This window comes from Typopeltis vanoorti, chromosome 17 (assembly GCF_054136105.1).
Source record: "Typopeltis vanoorti isolate ZY-2024b chromosome 17, IOZ_Tvanoo_1.0, whole genome shotgun sequence".
In the NCBI taxonomy this organism is placed as follows: Eukaryota; Metazoa; Arthropoda; class Arachnida; order Uropygi; family Thelyphonidae; genus Typopeltis; species Typopeltis vanoorti.
The window spans coordinates 77,450,111-77,474,135 of NC_143565.1; the positions used below are offsets into that span (position 1 = coordinate 77,450,111).

Below are 24,025 nucleotides of genomic sequence, written 5' to 3' on the forward strand. Positions count from 1 at the left end.
TTGGGATGGTCCAATTTTTCAATAATTTGCCAAACAGATAGGCCTGCAGCATGGCATCCTACCACAATACCTTTTTCCAACTCCGTCAGTTCCCTTCTCGCATCCATTTCACCCGGACACAGTTGCAATGACTTGGGAGAATTGTATTCCTCCAATTTATACCGGCCTAGAAACACGTGGCTCGTTACTTGGCACGATGCACCTTGTCCATGAGAGTGTCCATTAACTTCTTTCTAGGTAGTGTATATTTTTTTGAATTCTCTTGTTCACTATCTTTTTACACTGTTTGACAAAACTGACAAAAAAAAAATTAGAAATTGTGGGATAATTCGTGCAGTTGGCAATGAAGCAGGATAAAATTTGGTATGGTGGTGTTCAATAAAATGAGAAAGTGAGAAACATCGGACAGGTATAAGGGACAATACATAGAGGTGTATAAGAATTACCAGAAAGATGACATTACAGAAATTGACACAACATACTCGAAAATTTGCTCACCTAATATCTGTATGGTATATGATCCCTTCTAATGGGTAAACAGGTCTGAAAGCAGTGGGCCGTTCTCGATATCAGAGTGTCGATAATTATTCCTTCCCTACAAGTGTTCCTTTTCTGATGTTGGAAGAATCGTACCACATTCTCTCCTGATCAGACAAAACTATAGAATCCGTTTGTAGGCTAAATTAGGGAAAAGATCAAAGAACTGTACCCCATTTGTCACGGCTTCAAATTATGTTCATGGCACCAATTTCGATGAGTTCTGCAGTGGTTTATGGTTAATGGAATACAAACCACTGGCTTCCTTGAAGAGAGCCCACTTTAACTGAACCTTCTTAACGCAGTCCCGTTGGACATATTTTCACCTGTAGCTGCAGCAACGCCAAGAGACAGTAAGTGACAGGACATCGCAGGGCTCCATCCTGCTGTTAGAGCCAGAAAGTATATTTGGTTGACGTAACCCTCCATGAGCGACCGTGGCCAGCTATTCTTGTAATGATTACTCTCTTCTCAAACTGCTTCCACAGTGTCTAGTCATATTAAACCAATATGGCACCTTCACCTGCCTAGCTTAGTCGTCCAATGGCTGCCATCTCAAAGAATCATTTAAACAATAATGCCCTACAATTCTAAGGGTACTACATATCTGACTAATCTACCAAGCAAACCAAAAAACGGGAATGATGTGGTCCCAACCAGTTTTATTTATTTATTATTTTGTATATAGCCATGAGTGACATGCATTCTGTGTTGACTTGTTGAATGGTAGATAAATTTCTATTGGATACTTAGAATTTGCATGGCGGAATGTCTATTATGTCAAATATTCACCTTCGAAGATACTGAAAAAAATAAAAAATAAATAAAAAAAAAATATATTCACGAAAGCCTTTTGTCTGTTTTGTCGAGCAGTGTATCATATCGTGTTATGGAGTCTGGTTTAGCAAATTTCTGCCATTTCTCTTATATATGCTCTGAAATAACATATAAACTTGAATTAAATCTCTTCTCCTATTAAATAACTTAATCAATGACAAATAATCAACTCATTTTCGTAATCATTATGTTAAAATCTATCCACGTATCGCCAATCTTTTCTGAATACTCTTTATTTTCTTAATATCCATTAAAAACCTTGGCGAGCAAAGCTGGGAACCACAGTTCAATAGTAACCTACTAAAGACTTGTATAATGGTATCACAGCTTTCTTTTGACACAAATGAAATTTCTTTTAATCAGTTCTACGAGCTACTGAATTTTATCAGTTATCTTACCAATACGATTGCTGAATGTTTAATTCTCTATCTAAACAAAAATTATTCAAATACTTACATTCATTAATTTTTGATATTTTCATTGAATCTTACCGATGCTGAGATAGCCAATTGAACTGAACACGTTTTTAATATCAGTGGTTACTGCTCCACGGATTTCAAAAAAGTGTTTACACGACAGCAGAAGTACTTTTTTTAAATAAAGTTTTTATCCCATATGTCAAAAACCTAATAAGTGATGCCATGTATGGCGTAAAGGGAAAGAAGTTTATTATACAAGGGTGGTCTGAAAAGTTCTCGACCTCAACCATAAATGGCAACACTGCTGGCAAGATTTTTTTTTATTCTAAGTTGGCGCATCTGTCATAAGCATCCATGTGAAATTGCAAGTCATTCCATCAAGTAGTTTGTTTTATACATCACTCCGAAGCAAAGGTGTTGTCTATATCCTTTGAAATGGATAAAATTGATAAAATTCTTTGCAAAAGAAATTTAAAGCCAAAAGAAATTTATTCGAAGTTCATAAAAGTTTATGGGCACTCTTCTCCTTCGTTTTCGACAATTAAGAGATGGGCTGCCTATTTTTAACGTGGCTGTACCAGCCTTGAAGATGATCCACGTGAAGGACGTCCAAAAAGTGTAACAACATCAGAAATCATTGATCAAGTGCACGATATGGTACTGGATGACCAGCAAGTCAAAGTGCGTGAAATTACTGAGACTATTCGCATTTCAAAAGAATGTGTAGGATATACTTGCATGAAGAATTGCAAATGAAAAAGCTTTGTGCAAGATTGGTGCCGCGCTTGCTCACAGCAAATCAAAAACACACATGAAAATCTCTGAATAGTGCTTGGAGCGTTTTAACAAAAATAAAACTGATTTTGTGCGTCGATTTATTCCTATGGATGAGACTAGGATTCACCTTTACACACCAGAATCCAAACAGCAGTCAAAACAGTGGACAGAAGCCGGTTGTTCAGTGCTAAAGAAGACAAAAGTCGGTTCCATTAGGAAAGTTCATAGCATCGGTGTTTTGGGATGTTCAAGGCATTTGATTTATAAATTACCTTGAAAAGGATAAAACAATAACCTGCGAATATTATTCTGATCTTTTAACTATACTAGACGAAAAAATTCATGAGAAAAGACCCAGTTTGCAGAAGAAAAAAATCATCTTTCATCAGGACAATGCACCTGCCCACAAAGGTGTTTTGGCAATGGGAAAATTAAGGGATCTGCACAATAAATTGTTGGAACATCCACCCTATTCCCCAGATTTGGCTTCCTCTGACTTCTGTCTCTTCCCAAAACTAAAACTCTTCCTCGCGGTCAGCGTTTTTCTTCGAATCAAGAGGTGATTGCAGCTATAGAGGGATATTTTGCAAATCTTCCTGAGAACCACTACAGGGGCGGGATAATGGGGCTGGGGCATCGCTGGAATAAATGTATTAGTCTTAAGGGAGACTGTGTCAAAAAATAAAAATAATTTTGAAATTATAAATTCGTTTTTTCACTGTTAGTCCGAGAATTTTTCAGACCACCCTAGTAGTTATAGTTTGGGAATACTTCATGACAACGTTCCGCAGGAGAACGGTAGTAGGAATAAAACAGGAAGAGAAGCAGGTTCAATTTACGATTGCACTGAAAAAGAATGTGACAGCTGCTACTGTTATTTTAACAGGCGCACAGAAAGTGGGGGAAATGATAGTTACAAGTTCAGTGGAGCAATGATAATAAAAGTACTTGTAGAACAGATAGTGCTGGAACATTGTGTCTGAGAAATAGAACTTTAGGTCTCTGTAGCGGGAGATCATCTATGAGCTGAATTGCTCTTCTCTGGAAAGGATCAAGAATTTTAAGACCAGCTTTATTCCCCCCCCACATCTTAAACATGTGAGCAGTATTTTAAGGATGGGCAGATTTAGGATTTCTATATAGTTAGTAGTAGGGTGAGTGAAAAATAACGTCTTCAGAGGAAGAAAATGACTAGTATTTTAGATGCAGAAGAATCAATTAATGTGATGTGTTTATACCAATAGAGGCTGGAGGTAAATGTTAGCACAAGCAGAGAGAGAGAGATCTGATCTTATCTGGTGATTTGTCTATTACTAAGAGTAAGGGTGAGCTGAGATCCCTTTTGCAAGAAAAAAAAAAAGTTTCCTTGCCTCATTGAAGGATGATGTGATCAATGTGCAAAGTGAGTACGAAGAATGGAGAGTTCTATGATCAGTAAAGCTGTGAATAGGATTGGTGGTGATTGAGAGCAGGTCATTTATGTATAAGAGGGAAGATTCCTCAGGCAATACTGCACCAGAAGTGAAGCTCAAAGAGAGGGAGTCATCAACTATGATATACAGTGCACGACTAGTGAGAAAGCTGGCTACCCAATTATAGAGAACGGAGATAGATCATAGGATCGATATTTGTTTAGCATGCCTTGATTCCCAGACGCTATTGAAAAGCTCTGAAAATGTCAAAAGGGACAATACCTTTCTGAGGCATACATCAATGATAAACATAGTAGGCTGATACGTCAGTTTTGGACCTGGCGAAATCCATATTAGCAGTCACTGATTAACTAGTAGGCCAAGGTAGGAAAGAAGTTGACACTGATGACTTTTTCCATTATTCAGGAGAGGTTGTGGCGATGGCAATTGGTCAGTAGTGTGATGGCAGACTTCCATCTCCCCCCCCACCCCCATTTTAAAATAAGCTGGATACATGATTGCTTCCAACATACTGGGATAAGTAACAGCTAAGCATAAAATATTGTAGTGATGGTACAGCATAGGTGTTAGCTCTGGAGCATGTTCGAGTACAATTGGAGAAATGCTATCACGACATAAGTTTCTTTTAACTATTTGAATTCTTATTCCGTTTAATGCAATCGCTCCAGTACTGTCCCCACTTCTCATTTTACAATTGAGTTTCTTCCTTTAGCATCATTAATTGAACAATCTCTTCTGCACTTGCCATCTGAATATCTCCATATTAGATATACTTTCATGTTCATTCTGTCCTTTACTTGCATGATAATAATATCTATGAATCAACTGACTGTAAATACTTACCTGGTTTAATGAACGCTTTTAGTATTTATACTGATATCCAATCAGCCCCACTGCTGAATTCTTATTCAGTATACTCGTAAGCAATAGCTTCAGTGCTTTCTCCTCATACACCTTCATGCAGTGTGGAGGTAGCATTTAGCTCCATATTGTATACACCAGGTTGCATAGGTCAGATTGTTTAACTAATGAGAGCTCATTAGCCAAACAAGGTTTCCTTCATCTGCTACCTGCATTTCTCCTCATTTAGTTATTCTTTCAATTGCAGGATAACAATAGAATTCTTTTAGGTGACCTTTAGCTTTCATAGACAGTTTTTCCCTTAAGATTTAGCTTTTCGTGCAATATTTGTAACTCTTCTGGCCTGCGCATCATAATTTTCATAACTGACACCATCCTTGAGCACACAATATTCTTTTCTCATTTTTTTTTTTTAAAGAATATCTTTCTTGATAAGGTCGCACATCCATTTCACTCCTACTCTAATTTATTCCTTGAACTGTAGCAGCATATTCTGATTCTGCTTTTGATTCACTGAAGCAATTTTTAATGCTTCCATTGCATTGTCGATATCCTACCTATCCAGTCACCAATACAATGAGCACAAACTTTGTATTTAACTCGGCTGGTCGTAATTTCCTGGACAGTACTTCATCACATAACCTTTTCTAAATGGAACATCCATACGCTTCCCAGGTGAGTACAGCATGATCACTGTCACCAACCGGAGGTAGAGAGGTCACATACCTAACGACCCCCTCCCCTTGACATTATAATCAGGTCTACTGATCTTTGACCTCGAGTTCCTCCTCTCATATGTTATTTACATATGTTATTTTACATTTGAGAGGAGGAACTCTCATATGTAAAAATATTCACAACAGCTCAGTAAATTCGGCTTTATTTTTCCCATGAGATTGCACTTCTACCAAATCAATGCTCGGATAATTAGTTTTACATGATGATTATTCTTTTAGTATCCATTAGGCTGAATTACCAATGTCTTTATCATCATTGAAAAACTCGAAGAAAGACCTAGGTTCAATTCTGGTCGAAAACAACAAGAGGTATATTTCCTAGTTAGTTGATCTTTGGCATTGACAAGCGTGTTTTTCCTCTAGCTTTAAAAAAAAAAGAAAAAAAAAATTGACTATAATTCCACACTATTTCAGACAATAGTGTTAGGATTAGGGACCATTAGATGGTGGCACACTTCTCAGCAATCTCCTCACTAGATGTCATTTATTGCTGGTGATAGTCACTGGCCAGCTATCTCTGATTGCCTACCAGTAGGGCTGAATTTCCCTGCCAGTCTCCAAAATTTTTATTAGGGGAATAAAAAGGCATTAGCTGATACATTAATAAATCACAATCACCTGCAATACTAGAATCCAATTAGCTGCTGTTGCTCTGACTCTGTGAAATGTGTTTTATTAGTAAAATTAATATTTTTAACTGTCAATATGAGTCCTGCATAGCCTTGTGGACATAGCATTTGGATCCATAATGCTAGGCTGCTTGAAGTAAGTTCATCTCAGTTCGATTCAGCTTTCATGCTATAAACTCAAGAAAATTGGCCATAGGACTCATTCCATTTCAGACAACAACAACATACAGTAGTAGGGTCGGGAGCAAAAATGGCAGCAGTTGATCCAGCTATTCTGTGATTGGATAAGGGTGGAGGCTAGCTGCTTACTAATCTCTAAAAATTAGAAGGGTTAAATGGCCTCACCTACTCTCTTTGAGGAATAAAAGGCATTAGCACGCGCTCGAATTTACAACTGATTTCAAAAATAATCCTCTTGTACTTTTTAAATAACCCGTTTTAGATAATTTATTCCCACTTAAATAAACATCTTTGTGCCAGTATAGTCCAGTGGAAATGGCATTTACTTCCATAACTAACAGACTTCCAGAAAAACCATTATAGGTTTGATTCTAGTCACTGACCTGTTTCTTGACTTTTTCTAGACTTGTTTCAGCCAATTCCCTAGTTAATCAATCTATGCCAGAGACAAGTAGGATTCCTGCAAGGACATTAGATTTTACCCTGCAACTTTAGAAAAAATCCACCAGAGAATTCATGCAATTTCAGACAATAACATTGCACTAAGGACCAGGAGATGGCAATAATTGTCTGCTGCACTCCACACCCAAATTATAATAAAGATTACTGATAATCCTGGCCCAACTCTAAGTAATAGCTATGCGTGGAATCCCTCCCCCCAAAAAAATAAAAAACTAGTCAGGGCTAAAAGGCCTTTGTGGATTTATTACATAAAATGCTTCATCATTTGTTATTTTCCTTACACATAACTATTCAAATCACTCAACCTGGTCCCAGGAAATATACTTGAATAAAAGTCATGATCTAATCAACAAAAAAATATTCTTCACCTCACCTACCATCCTATCCTAATTTATGCTCGTGCATAGACCTACACATTTTACCATGTAGGTATTCGGAACTGAAATCCTACGGAATAGGTTGGTTACTCCTTATTCCTGGAGGTGTCCTATGTCTGTAGAAGTGTGTGTGGGCCAGTTTGCATGTTCTGGGGGAAGACAAACCCAAGTTTCCGGGTGAAAAAAACTCCCTAACTACTTATGAGACCAGCTAATTCACCTTTAATTGAAAGAGACCAGATAAAGATTCCTCATGTCACTGGAATCGAACTCAGGTCTTTCCAACCAAAGGGCTTCTATACTAACTGAGCTATGGAGGCTCATCTACCACACAATTGCAATAAATTTTAATACTAATACTTAAATCAGAATCTGTGCATCCTCCTCGAGTCAACTATTTTCACCAGAACTGTCACTAATATTATCTATTTCCAATTTGTTACTTTCAGTATAAGAACACTTATCCTCTACCAAATCGATCTTCTGTTGAGTTTTTTCTCTGGATAACTCAGTCAATTTTCAATAGTGAAACAATTTCCATATTTAAGTAATATTCCATTAAATAATCCAACAGTTGGATAATTTTCAGCGATTTTTCCACAAAGTTTTGCATAGTATGCTGCACTCTTCCAGATTCAATTATTACTATCTGTCCTATTTGCCTCAATACAGCTATTTCTAAGCAATGATTACAAAACATAATATTAGTTTATTCACTTTCATTGAACTTCATGCAGTTAATATAACTCCACATATGAAAATCATAGTAGTAGTCAAACCTCCACCCCAAATTCCATTTCTTCTGAGTAACTTGCCTCTATTTTCCCAAACAAGTTTCCTACCCATGAATAAATAAATTAAAAATTACAAATTGCCACTATAGTGCAGAACTGCTCACTTAATCTCCAACAGCTAGATAGGGTTAAAAGGCCTCACCCACTCCCTATAAGGGGAATAAAACACATTAGCCGATTTAAACCCTAGTGTAATTATATTATTAAACAATCTACTTGTACTTTACTAATTAAACTTACTGCATGTTAACTTCATTCGTAATTTGGCAAAACAGAACAATTTCTACAATAATAGAAAATATGTAAATATTCAAAAATCTCAGCTCCAAAAAACTTTCTTCCTCTTTAAACAAAAAAAAAAAAAAAAATTTACTACATGCTAAAATCAAAAGAAAAATCAACCTCAATTTCAAGAGACCAACTAATTCAGTAGGACAAGCAATTTATAAATGAATAAAATTATCAATAGCAAAGGACCCACATACTGACCATCATCACTGTGGGCTGATGAAACTGATATGAGATTCTCTCACTAATATATTGACTGACCTTTTCTTATTTAAGATCAAATTATTATTTTGTCTTTCTTTTATATATTTCTTTTTCTAGTATCAATACCAATATGTTCAAAAAGAAAAAAAAATTCCATTAACACCTTTCAATGGAGTTCAGTCTCCACCAGTAGCCAATCCAAGATAGCTCGTCTGACTATCACAAATTATACACAGCACCAGTGAAGAGAGGCAGCTGACAAATGCCACAAACTTATGGAACCGAATCCTAACATTATGTTTACTGACAGATAGTGTGGGCTCTATGGTCAATTTTCTTGAGTTGATGGGACAAAAACCTGAGTTTCCAGGAGGGGAAAAACCTTGCTCATGCCAAAGATTGACTAACTCAGGAACTGGCTGAAAAAAGGCTTAAAAAAATCCTCTAGTCGGGAATCACAGGTGAAAATTTGTTATAATTTACAAAGAGTACAACGAATTTTTTTTAGGATAGTATCTGTGTGCTTTTGTCAGAACTTCTCAGTAGATTTTCATAGTGAGTGAGTCTTTTAATAGCATTTGATATAGTGGAAATTAACTGTAGTATGCTAAAATCTTGAATGAATGCTAAAATTTTGAAGAAAAAAAAAATAATAAAAGAAACTTGAAGCTTCAATATGGCAAAATATAAAATGTTTTAAGAGGAATATACAACATAACGTAACCAGTTCTTATGACTGGGTCACATTAATAAATAATTCACAATTAATATATTTATCAATCATTCTAGTTACTTCCTTTGCATATTAATCCAAATACAGATGCAAATAAAAGAAACTTGAAAGTTTTTCTCAGGTTTCAGCAGCATTCAGAAATCTTTAATTGAGAACCATCCTTAGGGAGGAGGAAACTTAAGAAGTTTAATCACTTTCATCTATTAAGCAGTAATACAAAGTTTTCTGATTCTCCTGTCGAAATCCTGATAAAAAAAAAAAGACTATTATTATTGCATGGGTACCTCTATGGAGTCTTAAGACTTATCACAAAGAGATCCAAATTATCAACACAATATTAATTGTACCTTTTCTTGATACCATTAACAGACAAAACACTCACAAATGACTCAGGCTACCCATTCCATTCATTCATCATTCTCCAAGCAAAAAAAATCAAATTCTATGCCTTTGCTAACCACACTCTTAATGAACTTCCAGAGATGACATTTGTTCTGCTCTCTTTAGCCAAGTGCTGAAACATTTCCCCTTCATCAATCCTATACTACTGTACATAGCTTGAAATCTTTGTATCTTACTTGTCATTTTTCCACATTAAATTGACATCCATTATGTTTTACCATTACTGTCAGCCTACTTAAATCATCTTTGAAAGTTTTCTCACTTGGTTATAAATAATAAATTAAATGAAATCATTTAACGCCTTTTATTCCCTATATGGGAAGTTAGATAGGGCTAAAAGGCCTCACTGTTTTAGCCCTATCTAACTTTTGGAGACAGAGTGGGCAGTTCAATTGACACACAGTAAAGAGACAGCTCAACAAGTGCCGCCATCTCGTGGTCCCTAATCCTAATACGATATATTTTTAATGTCTGAAATAGTGTGGGTTCTACGGTCGATTTTCTTGAATTTACAGGACTAAAAACCACTTGCCCATGCCAGAAATCAAGTAATTCATGAACCGGTCAAAAAAAGGCTTAAAAAATTTCCTCTAGTCACTGACTAGATTTGAAATCAAGTCTTCCTTTGTGTGGTCAAGCACCGTGGTGTGCAAATGCCACATCCACTGAGCTACACAGGCTTATCATTTGGTTATATTATAAATTAAAGATGCCAAGAAAAATTATATTTTTGGTTTCATCCCTTTATCCAAGTGTAAGCAAACAAAGTTTGCATGTGAAGTCACTTAACAATCTATCTCTAGTTCAGAGTATTTAGTAATAAGGTGTGACACCTTTTCACTACTTGTATATGGAAATATGACTTCTGTATTACTTGAACCTTGGTATCACTTCTGGGTCTGGCTCCCACTGATAAGACCTCAATAAAGGTCAAAACCAGTCTGGGTAGTGATCCTTCCCAAAATGCACAGCATTATACATGTCTGAGGGATATGTGCTTTGCATTATCGGATACTAAGGCACAGTGGCGGCTCATCGTTTGAAATCGTGGGGATGCTGCAACTTTCGAATATACATATCCATTGTAAGTACGGTGTATATGTGTTTGGATAAAGTATCAAAATTATGGTAAAAATTTTAAAAAAAATTAAACATGAAAAAAAAATTGGCATAGATCAGGATTTCCCAAACTGTGTTCTGCGAGAAGTTCTCCTGGAATTTGTCATTTTAGTTTTCTAAGCATTTTTCATGAATAAATATTTTATAGTGGAAATATTCTGAGAAGAATAATATTTGTGGATATGTCGAAAAGCTCAGACCCAGAATGCCTAATAACATCTGTGTATCATTAATTTTCACACATCGAAATCTTTCAACATTTGGGAAAGGGAATACTGCTGTTTATAAAAATTGCCATAAAAATTGCCTGCAAGCAGATTATAACAATGGGTGGCATATTTTTAAACATGGAAATATTCATGAATTATTGTTAATTTTCACACATAGAAATCTTTCAACAATCGAGAAAGAGAATACCACTGTTTATGACGAATCATAAAAATTGCCTGCAAACTGATTACAACAATAGGCGGCATATCTGTTCTCAAAACTGAAAGAAATAACATCTGTATTGCAAATGTTAGTGACCAATCAGCAAGGAAGTATAAAGAAAATTTTTCCACTAAAATTGAAGATCAAGGTAGTTTGTATCCAGTTCTCAAATCTAGTAATATTGAATACTTTCTTCGCAAGTTCGTATTGTAGGGTAAAAGTTTCAAAACCTTAGTGCTGTGATTTTTTAAAGGTAATAGGCCTGCAGATTTAAATTTTAATATGAATAAGAGACAAGGGACTTTGTTTAATTTTGGTGTTAAGAAATCTCTTATTGAAAGTGTTTGTGAAGCAAAAGATAGGATTCATCCACCTCCAGCCTACAAAGCAATCTCCAGGATGTAAAAAAGGAGGGGAAAACTACCAGCACACAGGAGAAAAAGTCTGCATTCACTCATAAGTACTTATAATAATATTATAAATTTTTGGTGATCAGAATGGGATATGTCAATGAAAATCAGCACAAATTAAATTAATGATGTTTATGTTTAATTGATGTTTAATTAATTATTAATTAATAATAAAATCAGCTAAATTAACAATTAATTATTAATTAATACATTACAAAATAACCAAGGTGTTCTGCAAAATTTTCAAGATTTGTGAAGTGTTCCATTGTAGAAAAAGTTTGGGAAACACTGGTGTAGATGATGCAGTTTGCTGTAGTTGGTGGATTGAGTGGCAGAGAGTTGTAGAGTAGGTGTCTTCCCTCAATGAGTGTTTGGACTCCTTGGAGGTGTCACGTAATAATAACAATATATCCATATCTATTTGTTGCAGTTTGTGCAACAGATTCATGTGGTATTCTGTCAAATGTCTTTGCAAAATCCAGCACTACCACTGTGTAGCTATTCCCTTTATCCAACTCAGCTGTCACCCAATTATAAAAAGTTAGTAGATTACTAAGGCATGACTGACCCTTCACAAAGCCATGCTGTCACAGAGTATCATACTCTTATCCATGCATTCCTGAATTCTCTTTTTGACTAACGTTTCCAGTACTGACTCGTTTATCCCCAAATTATAGACCAATATTTGCTTCCACAGACTTAGATCCTCCTTTATACAAAGGAATCATCAATTCCCTGAACATTGTCTTAAAACAGAAGTTACTATCCCACAGCTGTATTAAAATTCTGCAATGTCCAAAGTACCTCTAATTAATCAACCTTGGTTCTTACATGGGGTGCTTAAGGGTCAAAGCTGTATAACTGAGAGGAGACCTCCACATAGTCTTTAAAGGAATGTGGAGAACCGACCAGGGCTTCTGACCTAATGGCCAATCCTCACCTTCTCGTTGTGCACCTTGTTGGGTATCTACCTGGATACTGAACGAAAGAGGATGGGCTGGCAATTTATTGGTTAAACTAAAATAAAAAATGATGGTACAACATGAAAAAATTTCATGCCGACTGGGGTGTCACCCGGTTAAACAAGGCCCCCGTTGTTTTCGCCAGGGAACCAGGGCGAACAGCGAAAAGTCAGCTACTGGAACAAATCTGAAAACACACCAAAACTCAACATCACCAGAGTTAAAGATCGGTATACTATCAACATAAGAAGCCTGAATGGTAAAGAAATGGAGTTAGCTGAGGAATTAGATAAGTACCAGATCGACATAATAGGGGTGACTGAAACAAAAAAGACAAAAACTGGTGAGATCTTTCTGAGCAATAAATACAAAATGTTATATTCAGGCAATGACAATCAAGGAAAAGAAGGAGTAGCCATAGTATTCAACACAAAATATGAGGCTAATCTTCTTGAATGGCAGGCAGTCTCAAGTAGAGTGATGTGGGCAAATATGAGAATGGGTAACTGGACAATGAGACTGATTTGTGCCTATGGTCCCACAGAAGGTTCTACTAAGGTAGAAGTGGAGGAATTTTTTGACGATATTTTAAAAAAGCAGCTGACACGATGAAAAAGGAAAAGTTGGTCCTTGTTGGGGATCCAAATAGCAGAGTAGGAAGTGATTGTGAGACATACAAAAATATTTTGGGAAAATTTGGAGAAAAGAGCAAAGCTAATAATAATGGCAAATATCTGTTGGATTTCTGCTCAGGACATGGACTGGTTATTACTAACACCATGTTCCAACATAAAAATGTGCACAAATTCACATGGAGAGAAGAGGCAAAGAATAAGAAAAGTCTCATTGACTATGTTTTTGTTGATAGTGATGTTTTCTCCCTGGTGCAGGACACCAGAGTGTACAGAGGATTTGAAATTGGAAGCGATCACTATTTAGTCTTGAGCAGGATAAAATTGAATTTCATATTGAAAAGATTAACATGTAAGAAAGTTTTAAAACAAATAAAAGTTGAGCAGCTCTCAGATGTGAACTGTAGACTAACATATACAAAGATTATTGAAGAAAAAATGAAAGAGTTTGAGAGGAACCAAACCTTGGAGATTCAGTGGCAAGCTTTGAAGAAAACCCTGATTGATTCAGCCAGAGAGGCATGTGGTGAGGTTGTCTTCAAGGATAGAAAAATCAGAACTCCATGGTGGACACAGGAAGTTAAAGAGGCAGTGGATTAAAAGAAGAAAGCATATCAAAAGTTCCTGGCAAATAAGTCAGCTTGTGCTCTTAGAGAATACATAGACAAATGTAAAAAAGCTAAACACTGTGTAAAACTAGCTAAACAAAAGTCATGGGAAGAAAAGGAGGAATATTTCAAGAACATAGAAAATAAATATCAAGAAAGTGGTAAGATATTCTGGTGGTTGTTGAAGAAGTTTAGAAATGGAGGAAAGAGTGCAGTAAAAGGAGTTAGAGATGATAAAGGTGACATGAAAACAGGAGAAAAAGATATCCTTGAAGTATGGAGTAATTACTTTGAAAAACTGCTAAATGAAACAAGCAGTGATAGCACAGTGGTAAAAAACACTCAACAGGCATACAGTCAGGAATACATATCCATACTTGAAGTAGCATCAAAGGCTTGAAATGTGGAAAGGCAGCAGGAATAGATGATATTCGACCAGAAATGCTGAAGTATGGTGGTATAAAAGTCTTACAGTGGCTGCACTGCATAGTTCAGAAAGCCTGGACAGAGGGACGAATACCCAATGATTGGAGTAGAGCTCTAATAGTGCCCATATATAAAAAGGGAAATAAAACTGAATGTGAGAATTACAGAGGTATTTCCCTACTGAGTGTTCCTGACAAGATCTATGCAAGTGTACTTGAGAAGAAATGTGGAAGAAAAGCTTGAAGAACAAGATGGATTCAGGCCAAATAGAGGCTGTCAGGATCAGATCTTCACTTTACGACAAATAGTCGAGAAAGCATGGGAATATAATAAAGATCTGTATTTAAGTTTTGTCGATCTGGAAAAGGCATATGACAAGTATTATTATATCAAGCAATACTTAGTCTTCTTTTGAGTTGTGAGTCGGCAGTTAGAATTGAAGGATGTACAGGAAGATGGTTTAATGTTGAATCTGGTGTGAGACAAGGATGTACATTATTCCCTCTGTTATTCATTATCTATATGGATCACATTATGAAGGAAAGTGGTATTAAACTTGATATTAAAATTGGAGCTGTTAATATCTGCTCTTTGCTTTATGCGGACGATGTTATACTTCTGAATAAATCCGCTACAAGTTTACAAGATTCCCTGACTAAATTGAATAACTGTTGTAATAGATATGGTATGAAGGTCAGCATTAAAAAGACAAAGACAATGAAAATAGGTAGAATTGTTGAAAATGTCAACTGTGTTGTGAATGGAGAACCTGTGGAACAAGTAAAACATTTCAGCTATTTAGGCACGATTTTTAGTGGAGATGGTAAATTAAATATGGAAATAGACAACAGAATCAACAAAGCTGGTATGGTAGGAAGTCAATCGAATAAATTTATATGGAATAAGAGAGAAATTAGTCAGAACACTAAATTAGCTGTACTGTTTGACAGTGTTCAAACCAGTTTTAACTTATGGATCTGAGAGCTGGGTCAGAAGTAAAACACTTGGCCAAAGACTAGAGACCACAGATTGAGAGTCCTGAGAAAGATTAGAGGCATGAACAGATGGCATCAATGGCAATATCATATTAAAAACGAGGATATTAGGAAAGAACTTGACATTGTCAGCATCCAGGAATGCATTAGCAAAGCTAATCTCAGGTGGTATGGTCACTTAAACAGAATGGGGGGGGAAAGATTAGCAAAACAAGTGTTCTCTGCCAGGTTGGCAGGAAAATGACCCAGAGGAAGACCAAGATATAGGTGGATTGATACGGTACAATGTGCCTTAGACGATAGAAATATAAGATCTGATAATGATAATATTGCAGTCGTGACAAGTAATAGACTGATTTGGAGGAAAATTGTAGATAGGAAGTTAATAATTATGTAAATTTTTCATGTAGTACTATCATATCCTATACACCCCTTGAGGGTACATGTCAGGAATTTGATGATGATGGGTCTTACATCAGTCTCTGTCACCTCTGCCATAACAATACTTTCACTTGGATGATATTCTCTTCCAAAGTGGTCACTTAACAACTCAAATTTTGGTTAAGTTAAATTTTGTTAAATTTTGGTTAACAACTTAAATTTTGTTGAGTTGTTACTCAACCAATCTACACTTATTAAAGTTATCCTTCAATAGTCATTCTTTCTCCTACTTACCACATACTAAAAAAAAAACTCGGAGATTTCCTTTTGCCTGCTCAGCTAATTTATTTTCATATTTTGCCTTTCTTACTGTGGTGATCACCTTTCTTGTCCATCCTTATTGTTGGCTGGTCAGTTTTTTCCTTACATATCTTTCATAATATTTTTTTTTTTTTTTGCAGCTTGTTCTTAATAATACTATTCATCCATCTAGCTCCTATCCAATTTACCCTCCTGACATTGAGTTTACAGTGTGATACTGTTCCTCCAGATACCTCTTGAGTATACCCTTATCACTGTGAACATTCTTTCATTGAAGGTCTTTATTCAATGGTACTGCTTCAAGCTACCTCCTAAGTTTGTCATAATGACCTGTGGTAAATAACCACATGGTATACATATATACATGAGGTAGCCAAATGTGGAATTTCTGCATGTTTTGCTACCTCCCAAGTCAAGACCCCATGACCACTTTCCCCAATTAGAGGCAATATAGCCACTAGCTTAGTTATGGACAGGTTTTCTGATCCTATGACACAATCCAACACTCTTATACCCAGAGTCCTCACTGTCACATTCTAGTTTGAGTAATTATTTCTCAGTAAGTGTATAAATTCCATTTTGTTCCTGCCGTGTGATCTTTCCCCCCTTTGAATCCATATCTCTAAAGTTGAAGTCTTCCCCCCCACAATAATTACTTGACTTGCACTCATACTAATCTGCTGATGCAAGTCTTCCACATCATCCCTGATATCTCCTGACTTATAGCATCAACCAATTTTATATTTTTTTCCCTACTGGCTACAATCTTATACCAGATTGAATCACCATCTGCCCTGATTGACTCCTATCAATCAGGGCAGATGGTGCTACTCTTGTTGGCTGCAATTTATCTGCTATCACTAGCAGCACCCTATCCCCTGTCCTGTCTACTCTATTCTCCCTGAAAATACTAAAATACAAGATAATCTATCATATTCTATCCCTGTAACTATGTCATCTGCTGTTAGCCAAGTTGGCAAGGTTGCACTAACTAATGCCAAAAACTCCTCCCTCTTATTGCTAGGCCCCAACCACCTTTACATCCTGAATTGACTACCAAATTCGATACACTTGCCTGAGACACTAGATTCTGCATTTTTTGTTCATTTATACATATTTGCTTCATGGATTGTAGCCAGATTGCTGTTCACTGTATACCATCACCCCAAAGATCCTGAATCTCATCCACTTTCTGAAGCACAGCTCTACTGATACAGTACTTGTCTTATATTTCTGTATTCCAAGAGTATAAGTAGTACCTTGCATTCATTAATATTAAAACTACAGTCCCACTCATTTGTCTAAGATAAGAGTCTATTCAAATCAGCAATACTCCTGATTATTCTGCCTAACTTTACATCATTTGCAAGCATTTGAAGATTCCCAGTCAATCTACATGAAATATCATTAACAAAAAGTTAAACCCTAGGGGCTTGAGAAAAGAACTCTGAGGCACACCAGTAGTAATCTTCCTTTTCTGAGATGCTGCTCCACCATACACAACTTGCTGGTATCATTTGGAAAGCCAATCCTCAACTGATCTAATCAATCTGTTTTCCAATTCCATCTTCTGCAGCTTATACACCAATCTGTCATGTGATAATTTATCAAATAGCTTTGCAAAATCCAAGGAAATCTCTGTATATGAATCCTTTATCCAACCCATTCATCACTTTATCATAAAATGTAAGCAGATTTCTAAAACAAGACCTACTCTTCACATACCCATGCTGATATCATAGAGAATCCTATGTTCATCAACCCAATTATATATTCTATTCCCAACTAGTTTCCCAACACTCTGACCACAACCGCAGATACAGACTGGTCTATAATTGAGAATTCTGTCTTAGAACCATGCTTGTGGAGAGGCACTATTCTACTATCTTTCCACTACACAGGAACTTTCCCAGTGCAAGACTTGCATTAAATAACAACTGAAGCAACACTTGATACATCTCCAATTCTCTCACCTTTAATCCTCTTAATACTTGTCTCCCTTCTACATGTTACACAGTATTATTCACATTAGTATGATATACACCATAGAAGTGTTCATTAAAGCCAGCAAAGGTTGGTTGATTGGTAGAGCCTCTGCTACTAATGGCTCACGCAAAAAGTTAAGCAAGCTTGAGCGCGGTTAGTAGTTGGAAGGGGCCCAATTGTTCGATGCTGTTGGTACGCTCTCCCTCGAAGAGTCTTTGGACTCCCTGGAGGTGTCAAATAATAATAATTAAATAATTCCACTTGCATATCATTTGCAATGGTCACTTTACAATGTCAAATATTAGATAAACAATGATACACTTCTGATCTGATCTGATTATAGATAAGAAAGATTATAATAAAAAATATGAATATAATATGAAAAATCATATGTGAAAATCATAATATGAAAATTTCAGTTCCTAAAACTAAAGTAATATCTTTTCTTGGACAATTCCCAATGAGAATAAAAATAGTAGTTGTTGTTGTTGAAAACTGTGTACATGAAAAGAGTGCGGCTGTTCAACTATTTAGGATATAATATCACATTTAATAATGAAACTGACATAGGCAAAAAAGTGAACAGATTTAAAACATATGTTGAACAATAAGATGAACTTTATAACCAGAAAAGAAACAAATAAAATTTCATAAAGTAAAGACCACACCCATATTAATGCACAGATCAGAAACATAGACTTTAAACCAATAAGATCTTATTAAAATAAAAACTGCAGAACAGTGGCGCACTCAGGATTTAATCTTGGAGGGGACTGAGCGCTCAGGATTTAACCTTGGGGAGGGTTGAGTAGACGTTTTGCAAATACACACTACACATCGCATACAACCTATAACTGAGCATCTGCAGTGATCGCTAATTCATAAGTAGCACACAACATAAATAAAAAAAAATGAATTTTAATTAGGAAAAGATTTTTGGAAATTTTTCTAGTGTTTTTTCCTTTTCTTTGGGGGGGGGGGTGCCCGGGCCCCTTGGCCCCCTCCCCCTCTGGGTGCGCCACTGCTGCAGTAATGAAATTCCAAAGATCAGTGAAAAGATGCACAAGATTAGATCACAAGATCCAGATCTCCTTAAATGAAGATATACTTGATAAATTCTAATGATATAATTGTACCATGGTATTATTGTACATATTGTACCATGGTAACATAAAATGAGTGATAGCAAATGATAACTGCTATGTCACAACCTATGGATTCCTGCTTAGTAGGAAGCCATAGGGTGTGACGGTGGACAAACAGTCCATTCTTGTGTGGTATTTTGTTGTGTAAGTATTTTTGTATTTCTTACTAGTAGCAAATAGCCCTTTCTATGAAGATAAAATTAGAATTTTATTTTGGCATGATATTTGGTATAGTGGTTGTATCTGCTTAAAAAACAAATTAGGTTTGATCTCCTTTCATATATAAAAAAGCAAGGAACTGCCAATATATGTACATGTTGTTTTATATTCTTGTAACCTTTTTTTGTGAAAAAATAACAAGGCCAGGACACCAAAAGTACAAATAATTTCTTTTCTTGCTGAATATTCTGTCCTGGATATTAGAGACAGTTTTTCAATTCATAAAGTATAATTCAGCTTGTTTTGCATTATGCTAAACCAGTGGTTCCCAAGCTTATTTGGCTAACTGCCTCTTTTACCAAAAAAATTTAATCCCCCCCCCCTGCTTCTGGAAACTACTTTCTAAGACCTGACCAGCTCTACCTGATGCATATAAAAGAAAACCGTATGAAAATCGGATCAGCAGTTATCAACTTTTAAGTGAACAAACTGATAGATACAGACACAAATTTGAATTTTACTATGCATCTAGTGGAGATTTTTGAAGTTTGGAAATAAGACATCTTGGAACTGAAATTTTAAAACTATTTATTGAAATCAACAAAAGAAACATAAATTGCAAATGAGCATAGGAGAAGTTGGAGCTCAAAGTTTAGTAACATTATTAAAATTAAGAAAACAAATATAAATTGCACATATGTAAAAATCGCACATAAAATAGTAAATAACAATCAGGAATATTAAAAATAATGAGAATGATGAGCCTGGGGTGCTGCTGCCAATTAACTAATATTTGGCTCTATTATATTTGTCAGAAGCATTCTTAAATCACTGCGATCAGCTATTTGTAGTCAGTTTCTTTTTTTTTAGTTAAAAGATTTGTGACTGCACTGAACCCATGTCCCACTGAATATTATGATGGAAATGAAATTTAAATTTTTTACCACAGCCCACAATAAAGTATGGGTATCTGCTTTTGCAACCAGAACTGTTGGTACCAGTTTTTGAATTTTAATTTCAATTCCTCATTTGTTGTTAGTTCTATCAGGTCTTTCTGTAATAATTCTTTAAATTCTTTAATTCTGTAATAATTAATAATTCTTTCTGTAAAGATTCTTCTGTATTTGTACTTGAAAATGGGTCAAAACCCAACTGGGTATTTTCATTTCAAGAATATATTTAAATCATTGGTTGAAATCATAATGGAGAGCATTCAAATGCTGACAATAGCTGAGCACATCTTTATCACATTTTTCCACTGTTGATAGATTTGGAAACTTGCTGAATTCTCCTCATCCTAAGTTTCATTTGTATAGGACAAATTTTGACACAAATGCAGAAATAACAGCTTTTGTTTTTATTAAATTCAGCTCATCTCCTTGGAGCTGTATATTTGTTTCATTAAATTTGTTAAAGTTGGTCAAATAAGCTATATCACTTTTGAAATTAATCAAGTTTGCTCGCAAAGAATCATATCTGTTTTCTAAAAACTGTAGCCCTGAGTCAAAGAGTTTATAAAATTGATTCAAACAGGAACTCTTTGATAGCCAACAAACTTCTGTATGGAGCAGCAAGTGATTGAATTCTTCATCATTTTCAATACAAAGTTGTCCTAACAATCTGTAATTCAATGAGCTATATCACTTTGAAATTAATCAAGTTTGCTCGCAAAGAATCATATCTGTTTTCTAAAACTGTAGCCCTGAGTCAAAGAGTTTATAAAATTGATTCAAACAAACTTCTGTATGGAGCAGCAAGTGATTGAATTCTTCATCATTTTAAACACAAAGTTGTCCTAACAATCTGTAATTCAATGAGTGACTTTTGATTTCGTTCACTACTATAATTACATAATGTAATGACCTGTAAGTGATCACTCGGGTATTTGGCAACTAAATGTTAACAATGAATCACACAGTCTACAGTGAATATATTTGGCACCATCTCTTTGAAATATGCAATAAAACTGCAAGAGTGCCTTACCATCTCTGGAGCACCATCAGTAGCAATTGACAAGACATTATTCAGAGGGATTTCTTTTTCTTTAAAAAACTCTTCCAATGCACGAAATATTGATTCTCCTTTAGTATCAGTTAGAAAACTTTTAGCAAATAATAATTCTTGGGAAATTTTTTCTTTATGTATTATACATATGCTAAAAGTAAGGTTTCATTTCCTGGTAAATAGACTCATCAAGTTGTATAGAGAGCTGGGTTGTTTTTAAATGCTCACATAATGAGTCTTAACATCCTGGGCCATTTCATCAATTCTTCATTGCACTGTATTATTGCTCAAAGGAATTTTCTTGATAATATCAGAGGATGGTTTGTGCAGTACAGTGCATATGACCTCACTAACATCTGGTAGGATTAGTTCTTCACCAACATTATGCAGTTTTTCAGATTTAATAATCAGTAAGGAAATGTTGTAAGAGGCATGCAACCCATCATAATCTAATTTGGATGCTACTGAAAAAATAATTGCCAACGTTGGTTGTTTCAAAAATTTTTCTTAAAGTGCTTGAAAATACGATAAATCCTCATCTTTTTTTTTTTTATCGGCAAGAACTTTTGTCAAATGTTCTTCTAGTCTTGAAGGCTTCATAGATTCATTTGAAAAAATTTTTTGGCAAAAAGTTTTTTCAAATGCTTTGTTTGTAGGCAACTGAATAAAGCCGTATTTCAAATATTCGATATTATAATGTCTACATTTCTTCTTGGGTTCAGTCATAATAGTATCTGTAAAAAAAAGTTAAATTTATAAAATTAATACAATACAATTTCTCAAGTACTTAAACAAATTATTTTTTACAAGAAAAGGCCTAAAAATACTTGTGTGAAACCTGCTGTTTTATTGGAACAGCAATAATTTGCTTTGTGTGTAATCCATGTAAGTAAGGTACCGACTAGGTATCAAATATGCATTAAAATTTTTATGCACTACATCAAATTGCTAACCTTGTCACACAATTCAGAAACAATCTAAAACTGATTTCATACATCTCACATATTTATAGTATTATACAGTGAACAAGTCATAACATGTACATGTTCCTGCTGATGCGTATTGGACTTGTATATCCTGATCATTCGAAAGTGCACGTCTGCCAACACTTTGTTTGTTAATACCTGTTGTCGGACTTCAATGTCGATTAGCTGTAACTTGCATTTTGTACGTTTCCTTGGAAAATAAAGCAACCATTACAACCTTTACTCATGTTATGCAACAGTTGTATCACCCAAATTTTTAATAATAAAGTTTTTTCAGCACCTAATTTTTGTCCTTTATGCTTTCACTGCCCCCTTACTTCAATTCAAAACCCCCTTTTGCTAATGAGGCCACTACTCCCCCCCCGTATCATTCCAGCACCCCCCCAAGGGGGGGTACCACTCATTTTGGGAAACACTGTGCTAAATGAACGACCACCATGTTCTCTCCCAGCATTATCTTTGTCCTCCAAGGATGTAATATCACATTTAATAATGAAACTGATATAGACAAAAAAGTGAATAGATTCAAAACATATGTTGAACAATAAGGTGAACTTTATAACTAGAAAAGAAACAAATAAAATTTCATAAAGTATCATAGGTTTGAATTACCAAACAAAAAGTGACATCCGATACCTGCCTATATGAAACATTTCTGTCTGACACAGGAAGATGAGAGATCATGGCATATCATTGGGTTTCTAGATACTTGCCTATACAAAACATCTCTGTTTGGTACAGGCAGATATGAGATCGTGTCATATTAATGGGGGTTTCTAAATCAAGCTAAGAAGTCTTTACCAATGTTAAACTAAACTGCTGTATTTTTACATGTAACATAAAAACAAACAAACATGTAAACGATAGTGTTTTGTAACATTTTAATATACTATAGGTGCACCACTGATTTTCCAGAATTCCATGGTTCCAGTGGCTTGCCAGATTAACCATTTCACCACTGGGCTGACATATATGCTTTGTGTCAAACCCAATGGCATATGCATCGGCCCAGTGAACTAGACCAGATTAATGGAGATAGCATAATAATAATTTATGAGTGCATCTCTGCCCAACTAATTATACCTCTCCCATATATCTCAAGTATCATAGATTGCTAGAAACTTAAAATTATATATAAATTAATATGAATTAAGTGAATATATGAAATATATTATTATAAATGATTGGTATCAACGAAACATAATTATTAATTAAACAAGTATTAAATGCAAGAATGTGACTAAAACGATTTAATGTGATATACACAATATAGGCAGAAATGATACAGATTTATCAGTGCAGTACAGTATAAATTAAAACATATCAATTGCTGTACTAATAAAGAATGTTACAATAGTACCCACCCAAAATGACAATGGGGCCACTTTCGTATCAACAGTGCTATTTCACTTGGCTGACATATATGCTTTGTGCCAAACCTAATGGCATATGCATTGGTCCAGTGAACTAAAGGATGGATCACCTGTTGCTAGAAATTCAGCAGTGCAGCTGTATAATGGTTGATAAAAACCTGTTTCAAAAAACCTACTCCAACTTATACCGAATGGCTAAGGATGACATTTCTCTGATTGTTTTGAAGATCTGTCTCCAGATTGGACTCCAGTAATGTGTTGCCTTTCTTTTTATTTATTCTCTCTTAATCCACTAGTATCTATCATGCAGCCTAGAAATTAACCCACATTCAATTCATTCCTAAGAAGAGCAATAAATCTTTACATTAAGTGACTGCTAGTATGGATTCTGGTGCTGATGATCAAATGAATCTTCT

General features: G+C 35.4%; 1 protein-coding gene across 2 annotated transcripts in view; it reads right to left on the reverse strand.

Moving 5' to 3' along the window:
* Positions 1-9,212: 9,212 nt before the first annotated feature.
* The window catches only part of LOC150097521 (endoribonuclease LACTB2), a 93,485-nt gene continuing 78,672 nt past the window's right edge, over positions 9,213-24,025 (reverse strand). For both annotated transcript variants that reach the window (XM_090407190.1, XM_090407191.1), the window contains exon 7: positions 9,213-9,513. In XM_090407190.1, the coding sequence (XP_090263316.1) occupies positions 9,455-9,513 (59 nt within the window). In that variant the 3' untranslated portion in view covers positions 9,213-9,454. The remainder of the gene's footprint in view (positions 9,514-24,025) is intronic.